The 11399-nt window shown below is 42.4% G+C and overlaps 1 protein-coding gene across 1 annotated transcript; it reads right to left on the reverse strand.

The window, feature by feature from the left end:
• Positions 1–144: 144 nt before the first annotated feature.
• Positions 145–11384, reverse strand: krt18.3.S (keratin 18, gene 3 S homeolog). The gene is made up of 8 exons (XM_018238693.2): positions 10812–11384; positions 6136–6218; positions 4877–5033; positions 2687–2851; positions 2355–2480; positions 1720–1940; positions 1128–1185; positions 145–324 (listed from the first exon to the last, which is right to left on the reverse strand). The coding sequence occupies exons 1-7, from the start codon at positions 11172–11174 to the stop codon at positions 1143–1145; spliced, it is 1158 nt and encodes a 385-aa protein (XP_018094182.1). The 5' UTR covers positions 11175–11384; the 3' UTR covers positions 145–324; positions 1128–1142.
• Between the last annotated feature and the right edge of the window lie 15 nt (positions 11385–11399).

Genomic DNA, 11399 nt, shown 5'->3' on the forward strand with positions numbered 1-11399 from the left:
GACTGGGGTTGGGCGATAAGAAGTGCACAATTTGGACACATGCAGGTGGATTGGGTGCCTCTGGGGAGCTATGGATTCCTATGACTACCCAGCATAGAGGAAAGATCTACATCTACCTTAATAAACATAAAATATAACACCTTGTTTAGACATAGAGCTTTATTAAGTGCTGGAAGATTCTGCAGGACAGAGTGCGGTGTGTTGCTTTAAAACAAATCACATTGATTGGTGGGACAAGGGGAATGAAAACATCAACATTTTTTATGTGTACCACAATGAGGGGACAACTTTCCCTTTTCACTTCCCTTCTGACTTCAACTGTGCCTGGATGGATTAAAGGGAACATTATTTAAATGTAAGAAATTTACAAATTACCCATCATTCTGTGTTAATGTGCCTCTATAATATATTAGGGTGAAGGTAAACCCCATCTAGATATGAGCAGCATCTTATATTAACTGCTTGTTACAGGTCCCACCACTTACCCATCATTATACCCACGTCTCATAACACTCGCATCAATGGCACCTGTAAACTTGTGCCACATTTTTATATACAATGCCAGACTAATGGGCTATGAACTGCAATGAGCTGGCTCCAAGACGCCTTCCATACACCAGTTTTATAAAGTAAAATATATAACGATATTTATAATATATAAAATAAATATAACATTTATATATAACAATATACAGGTATGGGATCAGTTCTCCAGAAAGCTCCAAAATACGGAAAGGCCATCTGACCAGAGACTGTATTTCAAATAATTCCAGTTTTTAAAGATTATTTTCATGTGCAATAATAAAACAGTACTTTGTACTTGATCTCAGCTAAAATTAAATGAATCCTTATTGGAAACTAAACAATCTAATTGGGTTTAATTATATTTTAAATCATTTTTTTAGTAGACTTAAGTTATGGAGAGATCCCTTATCTGGAAAAGCCCAGGTCCCATGCCTTCAGAATAACAAGTCCTATACCTGTACCAATATTGTAGAAGTCAGAGCCCAAAAGGCCAGCCAATAGCATATTGTTACTCCTCTAAATTACCTACATACAAATCATGGCAAGAAATGCTTCTAGGGGTTTAGATACTTCGTTGCTGTACCCATTGTGGTATCACTTACTTATTAACTGGTTCTTCACTTTGTTCCGTTTTCCATTGACGGGTCAGGCTGCTCCTCTCTGCAACAAAAAAATTGAAATATTTTCCTTGTGTGAAAGGTAAAAATTAACTTAGGGGCACATTTACTATTGGTCGAATATCGAGGGTTTTAGGTGGCGAAGTAGATGGTCGAAGTTTTTTTAATGGGACAGTACTTTGACTATCGAATGGTCGAATAGTCTAATGATTTTTAGTTCGAAACGTTCGATTCGAAGTCATAGTCGAAGGTCGAAGTAGCCAAAAAAAAGTTTTTTTTATTCTAATCATTCACTTGAGCTAAGTAAATGTACCCCTTAGTGTCCACCCTCACTAAAAGAGAGACATTTTGGAAAAATATTCTTTACCTATTCTGTTTGTTCACCCAAAATGCAAAGGGAACATACAGTACTAACACCAGGGTTCATTTCACTGATCCTCCAAGTGAAAGCAGAGAGCATTACAACCCATTCGTTTCACTTAAAATATTCCCAAGGTCCCCTGTTCTCGCTGCCATGCCTTCCTATTCTATGGGGTATGACATTGGGCTTGTGGTGGACATCAGGCCTGAGTCTTACTTGTCTAGGAATCCATCCAGCAGAGTACGATACTCATGAATTTCATTCTCCAGTTTGGACTTCAGGTTCAACAGGGCCTCATAGTCTCGCACTTGGCGCTCTATGTCCAATCGACAGGCTGACAGTTCCTCCTGCAGTCTGGAGATGTGTTGGTTTAGGTCCATCAAGTTGGAACCGTAATGGTTCTCTGTGTCCCTCAGGGCGTTTTGCAAGGAGTCCACCTGATGTGGAGACAAGAAAGAAACTAATAAGATTTGTTACAAAAGTGAGCCAGCTGATGGGCCCTAGCCTAGGACAATCAGCTCTCTCATTCTCACCATAGACCTTTCAGTTTCAGACAGGCAGAAAGTGAGTCTGTGCAGCTTGTTAGATAGGCTTTACACCAACACATCACACTGTACGGAAGGGGGGAACAATACTGCTATAGACTGTGGTGCTACCAGCCGTAATGCCCTGGGCACCAGGAAATTTATACCCCGCAAGTGCCACAAACCAGTTGTGAATTTTCTGGTGTATACCAAGATATGTCTGCCCACAGAAGGGCATCATGGGTGGCAGCAGCTCCTGCTTGGTGGCTGATGCAAAAATTAAATGAAAATTGCAAAAGTGACCAGTGGTTTGGTGCAAAATCTTACTGTTTTTTCGAGAGTCTGACGCTCTATTTCCAGGCCTTGAAGCTGCCGCCGCAGATCAGCCACCTCGTTCTTGGCTTGGTCCAGTGCTTTGTTGTTAGTATTTTCTTCCTGGGACATGGTATTAAGCTGCAATAGAAGAGATAAGGAAAATGACCCGATGGCAGGTACATCTAGATTCAGTTACACCAAGAAACCTGCAGATGCTACAACTTACATTCTGCCTAAAGAGGCTGTAAAGGACAGGGTTCTCTGGTAGCTTGTCATTATTTTATATATTTTTGTTTTAAAAACGCCCCTCTAATTAACCCTTTTAAGCATCCCCTGATACTTGCCTTTTTCTTATAAGCTGCCTCAGCATCTGCTCGATTCTGCTCAGCCAGCTTCTCATACTGACTGCGGATCTGGGCAACACTCTCATTCAGGTCAGACTTTTTTGGTCCCTCTACCTCCACCTTCACATTGTTATTTCCAATCAGCGCTTGCAGGGATGCCACCTCCTTCATAATAAAAAAGCAGAACATGGACCCAGCTGCAACTTCAGATCACTGTCCAATTTATCAGAATGATGTTATAGAGATAGCTAGAATCTCAGCCATAAAGCAGGCCAGGACTGCTGCTTACAATGGGTATTGATTTACTAATCACATCACTACTAGCATCCCCTGGGAGGAGTTCACTGTCTAGGAAGCACTGCTCTATGTTTTTCTGTTGACAATGTAGCAAATAAGCCCATACACCGACAAGTTCACTGTCCCCATAAAGGATATAATGCATCTTAAAATCATCCAAATCTGCTGATTCCTGTCGCTCATGGGAGCAGGTGTTTTGGCTTAAATATGAATTTATATCTTCCCTGCTGGGTGCTGAGCATGTGACTTCTGCACAGGTATATAGAGATAATAATGAATGTATTGGACTGTCCCCAAATGTGTTCTCTGCCTCTGGTGATGGGGAGGATAATTAAACTGATTTCATCAGAAAGACACTAATATGGAGATTTCACATAAACCAGCAGCTGCAGACAGGATCTCAGCTGGTCAATCCCCTGTTTAAAAGAATCACCCTCAGATAGATACCTCAGATGGGATCTGCGGTATCTATCTGAGGGTGATTCTTTTAAACAGGGGATTGACCAGCTGAGATCCTGTCTGCAGCTGCTGGTTTCTAGGAGACCACTACGATTGCTGGAGGCTATACAGGAGGTCAGTTGTGACTTGTTGAGAATCAAACATAATACCCCTGCTGCCCAGAGTCAGAGTTTGCAAAGTTTTGTCATTAATAGATTGGATAGCTGTAACTTCTCGTTACTAGGAGGCCACCTGGGAAGTCATGAGCCTTCAACATGAACCCATTCTTTTTCTATAATACCTCTAGCTAAGTAGTCACAGAAGAGTTAAAATAGAGAGTTTTTGCCCCAGTAAACTGGATTATACTATACCCCCTAGATGGGATGCCACTGGTCAGCCATTTAATTTGGAACCTTGTCTTACCATCTAGCCATGGGAAAGAGAGCAGCCCATAGCAAGTCAAGAGAATCATAGCTTTATTTATTGCAAGGAGATCAAATTGGCTTAGTCAGATAAAGGGAGAGGATTAGTGAAGGTTAGTGTGTAAGGTGAAGAGGTGAAAGAGGTAATATGTATGCTAAAACTGTGTATGTAAGATGGAGGCATCTAATGTTATGGGAATGTACTTTATATGAATCACCACTAGGGGGCAATAGAGCCCTTTAATATAATTTTCTAAGTGTAGTTTCACCCTGGCCACAGGAGGTATAAGAGATGGGGCACTTGTCAGGAGATTGTTGCTAAGTCAACATCAACCGGTAAGGGGTGAGTGAGGATCTGGCAGTGTTAGGACAGGAAAAGTAGGTATAGGAAGTATTTTAAGTAAGTGAACACTAGGTGCATGAGCTAGTGAGGGTGTGTAGTATGGGCAGTTGTGGCCCCTACAAGGAGTAATTGGAATTAGATTCCAACAGACACCCCGTTAGCCAGGGAACCAGCGTCAGTATAGGGGTCAGTATAGGGGTAGCTAGTGAGAGAACAAGAGGTGTCTGGCCAGAATCCATGAGAAAGGGCCAAACTAGGGAAGAGTGAGGGGTATAATCTAGTATGTATCGGGCCACTATTGGAGAGCAGGGGCATACTGTGGGGAATGTGAGGAGGGCAGTGACATCTAGGAATTGCTGAATGGAATGTGAAAGTAAATGACTGCCACGCATATATGCCTCAGGCATGGAGGAGGGGCAGGTAATATTTGATTGACAGCTCAGATATTTAAATACCTTTATAACAGGTATGGATGTTTTAATACGAAAAAAGAATTTGGGTTCCATTTTTTATTTGCAAAAGACTTTCATTATACAGCTTTTTATGTTTAAGTGACATGTCCGCTTTAACATTTTACCACCACAAAACTGGTCCAAACTGTTCCTTCTCCCTTTTCAAGCCACTAGAAAAGGAGAAGGACTGTGCGCCTGAGCTACTATCTAACCTCATCCCTATACATTCCCGTCTCACCTCCTTGTGGTTCTTTTTAAGGTGCGCCAGCTCTTCTTTTAGCATTTCCAACTCTCCCTCCAGCTTCATACGCAGGAAGTTGGTGTCGTCTGTCATCTTGCGCAAACCTTGGGTGTCATTCTGCACCCCATCAGCAATACTCTGTTCAGTCTCTATCCTGCCAGCAGAAAACCAGGCACAGCTTAGCATACTTAACATACCCCCCTGCTGAACACTTTGCATAAGGTCTGTGCCAAAAGCATGGTGTGCGTATAAGAGCAATGTGTGTTGAATGCAGGATGTGTGTTTAGGTGTATGAAAAATATGTATGTGAATTTTAGTGTATGTTTAAAAGTGTGAGTAAAATAGTGTGGTAGTTGTAATTTGTGGGAATCACCAGCAGAGATCTTTAATATAATTTAATATAATTTTTAGTTGTAGTTTTTTACCCCAGCCACCAGAGGGCACTATGGGACAAGAGGTATAAAATTTAGGGACTTGGCAGGAGGGCGTCGCCGGAACAACATCAACCGGCAGGTAAGCGAGACCCATAGGGAAAGAAGTCAGTATAGGAAAGACTTTAAGTGAGAGAACACTAGGTGCACCAGTTAGTAAGGGTATGTAGCATGGGTAGTTGTGGCCCCTACGAGGAGGAATGGAAATTAAATTTCAATGGACACTCCGTTAGTTAGGGAAACAGTAAAAGCATAAGGCTAGGTAGGAAGAGCACCAGGTGCTTCCAGACAGAATTTGTGTGAAAAAGGCCTAATCGGGAAGAGTGGGGGGGTATCACCCTGGAGGCATCGGACAACTATTGGAGAGTGGAGGAATACAGGTGTAGGATATACCAGACCACTAGAAAATTGCAATGTGTGAAATGTATGCCATGATCAAGTGTCTCTCGTGTGTCTCAGTTAATTAAGTTTGTTCGTTCAAACCTAACTGTGTGTGACTCTGTGATGGTAAAGGAGGGATAATTGCACAAGGGTACTGTCACCTTAATAGTGAGCAGCCCTCCTTACATGCATTATCCATGAGATATTTCCATCTCACTATAAAACATGCAAAGTCTGTGGGTATCACTGAGGGCACTGCCTAGAAAGTCCCTTACATGTCAGCTATTTATGCACCAATCAGCTGCAGCAGAATCATTTGCATGGGACCACAGAGCTCTGCTGGAAGCGTAGACTTAAAGGCTCATGAGGATGATAATGATTGGCTCCGGCCTACATTGGCCACAATCCACCTGCCCAGGATAGATTGGTACCAAACCAACTTACTTCACTTTAAAGTCATCTGCGGCCAGTCTGGCATTATCAATCTGCAGGAGGAGTTTGGCATTGTCCATATTCAAGACTTCTACCTGCAAGAAATACAGGGGCACAGGATAATCAGCATGGCAGCTCCATTATGAAGCAGAATCTTTCTGTAACCAAATTATTATAAATATTATTTCCAATACACAGAATTTTCTGTTTTGTATCAGGGGAGTAACAACAGTGGGGGCAGACCCAGTCCACATACCCATCCAAGTATTTAGATATTATAATTGGCTGCCAGGCAGGACATCACAACGCTGAATTGCCTAAAACCCGTGGCAGCATCTGAGTCTTCCAGAGAATAAACATTATTTGCTCTTGGGGCTGTGGAGAGTTTGCAGAAAATCTAGTTGTATGTAAACTGTGGGCATTTAATTCCAGCTCCTCCGGTTTTGTACAGAGGCACCGTGAAGTTGACACTGAGAAAAGCAAATAAGGGAAATGACAATGTCATGCCCAGAATAGAACACACAAACAGAGCTGAGCTGTACATTATTATTTTTTATTTATATAGTGCCAACATGTTGTGCAGCACTGTATAGAGACTATATATCAGTCCCGGCTCTAGTGGAGCTTACAATCTAAGGTCCCTCTCACAGACACATGCACTAGGGTCAGTTTTATCAGAAACCAGTTAAACCGCCTGTATGTTTTGGGGTCTGGGAGGAAACTGGAGGAACCCACCAAAAAGCATGTAAAAAGACTTTACCTGTAATTTTCTGTTCAAAAGCAATTAGTTGCATAAAGGTGTACTTCCCCTTTATATCTGTGCATTTCTCACATTATAATGAATAAGAGTAGTTGAGATAAAATAACCACAGTATCACATGGTTCTCTTGCCCCAGGGGTTTAAAAACAATACAAGGTGCTGGGGTTCCATGGAGCAGGATGCAACATTTCTCAGTAGGATTCTGTAAAATTCACTGAACGCCCCAACTCAAGGGAAGAAAAACCAGTTCCCCTGTCTCATCATATGGGCAAAAGACTGTTGCTTATCTCTTCAAACCTGCTGAGGAATGTGATCAAGAGCAATAGCTGAGTCATCCTACTCCCCAGGCCCAATGGCTCAACAGCAAAGTCTTTAATGTTTTTTTTCCCAGATGCCCTTGCACTGAGCAGTGTGCACTGCAGCATGCACAGCAACTACGGCTGGATCTTCCAGTTCAAAGCCAGAAGTTCATGTTTTGGGGCAATAGCACACAGAGCATTTTAGATGCTTTAATGCCCATGATTTTTAGTAGATTAAGATGGAAAAGGGGACCAAAAACGCCCAAATCACCCACTTACCATGTGTTCCCAGCCTATATTTCAATACAGCTTTATTTACAGGGAATGTAAAGTCAAGCAGAAATCTGATATAAACACCTCTTCTGAGCAATTTCACATTTTGCTTTTAACTTTCAGCAATTGGCACCAGTCTGCTGAATGGATTGCAGAAACATGCACTGTGACAGTGTTTATTGCCAGTACAATGTAGTGACTACTGCTGCAAAAGAAATGATTAATTTCTCTACTGTCAGCCATTCAAGAATCTTCTACTCCTAAACTGGGAGCTTTGTCTGACTGGTTTGGAATACAGTAGGTGCATCTGCTGAGGTTAGAGTGGGCATCTTGTGGCCTGAGAAGGCAAATAGGACCCATTATTTAGCAGCAGGGGATCAAGAACTGGACTTAAGGAAAGAAGCTTGATCCTTCCGTAACTTCCCATAGGAAGCTGTATGCAGAGTGACACCTCAGTGGAAACACCACCTGCAGATTTAATTGACCCTATTAACACTGCTCAGCAGCCCAGAGGCAGTGCTCTCAGTTACGCATAATATTCAATATGTCAACAAACCTCTCCCAGTGCACTTTTCAGCTCCCTTGCATAGCAGGGCCACAGCTTCATGACCAAAGGATTACCCAATTAGCTTCCTGCCTTCTCTTCTCATCTGGTTCCTGTTCCTTGGTTATCTGTTCAACACTGCAATATTCACTCCAGCAACAAACACAAACACAACATTCCTGTCTAAAGTGGCTAAACAGTGTTGGACTGGCCCACCAGGAAAATATGACTGGGGGCAGCTGGGAAAATGACAATATGTCTAGCCCTATGTAACATTTCAAATTAAACATAAAAAAAATCTGTTTGCTCTTTTGATAAATGGATTTAAGTGCAGAAGTCTGCTGGCATAGCACTATTAACTGTAACTGTGTGTTTTGGAAAAAAAGTATTCCCTTTAAAAAAAAAATATATATATATATATATATATATATATATATATTCATCCAGAAAGATGTGTGCAGTCCACTTCTTAATAATCCATTTGTATATAGTAAAAAACAGTACACACAACAAAGTGCAGCACCCTAAGTGGAATTTAAAGACTGAGAGTGTGCGGACTGTTTGGGTATATATATATATATATATATATATATAGTGAATAAAGTACCCCCTTTTGTAAAATATAGGGATATTATAAGTTACCGAGGAGTTTCATGACCATATAAAAACACGAGGCCGAAGGCCGAGTGTTTTTATACAGATCATGGAACTCCGAGGTAACTTCTAATATCCTCATATTTTACAACTGGGGGTACTTTATTTATTATAATACACAAATTTCAATGAGTCATGTGACAGAAATGACATCAGAACTCACCGTTTATAACTGATGACATCAGAACTCACCGTTTATAAGGATATAATTTACAGGATATTCATGGCTTTTGTGTATTATATATATATATATATATATATATATACCAGGAAAACTCCAGGTGGGCCCAGGTATCAGTGGCCCCTCCTGCTTCTAAACATTTGGCCTATTTCCTGGTCATTATAGAGGAATAATAGGTTATAGTATTTAAAGAAAACAGAATAGGAGAATAGAGGTTGAGTGAGGAGAAATAATACTGAGAGTGGCCCCTGGTGTAAAGGTTTTTGGGTGGGCCCCTGGTGTCCCAGTCCAACACTGTGTGTAACACTAGAAATTCAGGGTCAGTATTTAAAGTCTGTGTACTACAATTGCCATACATGAGTCTCCCTCTGGCAATGGCTTCTCCAGTTCCCTCTGGGCTGATGTGAGGCTCAGCCTGTCCCCAAGCAGATCATAACAGAGCCGGATGGGGACACTTCATTAGTTGCACATTGACACTATTATATAATGTCATTAAATTAAAGGTATACTTTCAGATTATTATCTTGCTTTGTGTTCAAATCTTTAGCAGTGCTGTGAAGTTGTATGCTTCATAACTGAGCTAGCATTCATAAAATGATACGCTTCATATTGTGATCCCTTTTTTCAGATTTATCCCATGAGGAAAAACTTTACTTTATATACAACCCCACCCTGAATTGTATATGTGTAGAAGCTTAGTGTATTGGTGATTGATGCATCTGGCTCCTGGGCCACTTACTACTCCCTTCTTTTAATACTCAAGGGAACCCTTTCCCTGACTTCTCATTCTCTCTCAATTCCAAAACTAATTTTACCTTTCCTATCTCTCCTCTTAAACCAACCAACTGTGAACTGAATAAAACAAAAAAAAATACACTTTATCCTAACATAAAACAAAAGAACAAAGAATGATACCGGTGGCAGCAGGGAGGCAAAGTGGGCAGCGGGGCCCTTCAGGACTGGAGCCCTCACATTAGTTACTCCACTGCAAACTCCAGTCCATGCTGACCATGCAGGGACACACACAGCAGCAGCAGCACGGGAACTGAGAGGAGTGGGAGGGTTCAGCCACAGCAGGAGAGAGAATAGAGGTGCGGTCCTAGAGCCCGCCGGATGTAGAAAGTAAGTTACTAATTAAGATTAGAGCTCAGGAGCGAGCGGCCCACTAAAAAAAAATAGAGAGCGGCCCCACGGGCATTTGCCCGAAAAGACAAATGGTCAGTCCGGGCCTGCTTGGTGCCGATTCAGGCATCAGAGTTCACTGGCGCCATCTTCTTCTTTTCAGAAATCTTCTGAATGAGACCGGCATGACAGCGCATGCGCAGTTGGAGCAAATTTCTGTTTCACGACAACTACACATGTGCCGAAACTCATGAAAATTTCCATTGGGCCAGTCTCATTCCAAAGATTACTAAATCGGCTGAAGATGTTGTCAGTGAACTCCGATGCCTGAATCTGCACCGAGGGGTAAGTTAAAAGTTAGGGGCATTTGCCTGGGGTAACACTTAGGCTGGGAGGAGGAGGGAGGGGGTTCAATGTAGGGTAGGGGTTTTGAATTTTAGGGTTGAATTCTCCTTTAAGCATTACAGCAATGCCCATCCTGCAACCCTGCAGCTGTCTAGGGGAAGATAAGGATTGTCATCCAACAATAGCAGTAGAGCTAACAGCTGGATATACTGTTGATGCAGAAAGGGGGCAGAGGAAGATCTTAGAAGGATAAATATAAGGAAGAGAGGAGTGAAATGGGGATGGAAAAGGCTGGGGGTAAGTGGACAGATACAATGTTTGGGAGAGGTACCATTATAGCAATGAGAATGTAGTAAATTGCTCCCTCTGTCCAACTGCTTGGAGCACAAGGCCAAGCCAACCAAGAGGGTGGCATAAAAAGAGAATGTCAAGAGGGGATTTAATGTCATTAAGCAATGGTACAATAAATAGGAAGCACTGAATTATTATGGATTAGGATTTTGAACACACCTGTTTGCGCAGCTGGTGTAAAGGGTCTTGGTAGGCATCCCAGTCTCGGGTGGCTTGGCTCTTCCTGGCATTGATCTTGTCAATCTCATCCTGCAGCTTTCGGTTCTCCTCTTCCAAGCAGCGGACTCTCTGAAGGTACCCAGCTAACCGCTCGTTCAGCCCCTGCATCACCTCTTGGTTATTATTGTTGAGCAGAGAGTCTATGCCAGAGCGAGCAGAGGGCAGCAAGTTGTCCATCCCAGCCCGCAGGACAAGTGGATCAATCCCACGCAGGGAGGGGAGTCGGGAAGGGGTCAGGGATCCAGACAAACTGGAGAAGCTACCACGCCGGCTTGGGGGGTCATTGGATCCATAGAAAGCCATGAAAGCAGTTCAGAATGTAATGGAGTGACAGGAAGTTAAAATAAAGGGGCTCAGGTGAGAAGGTGAACAGAACAGAAGTCAGCTCCTGAGGGAAGCAGAAAGACAGGTGACAAGTGACAGAGCCAGTCCACGATAAAGTTGAGCAATGACAAGCTATGTAGGAAAATGCTCAACCTGTGCTTGAATAAGGGCTACATACTGCTGCAAGTTATAGGCACCAGCCCT

This window comes from Xenopus laevis, chromosome 9_10S (assembly GCF_017654675.1).
Source record: "Xenopus laevis strain J_2021 chromosome 9_10S, Xenopus_laevis_v10.1, whole genome shotgun sequence".
NCBI classification, from domain to species: domain Eukaryota; kingdom Metazoa; phylum Chordata; class Amphibia; order Anura; family Pipidae; genus Xenopus; species Xenopus laevis.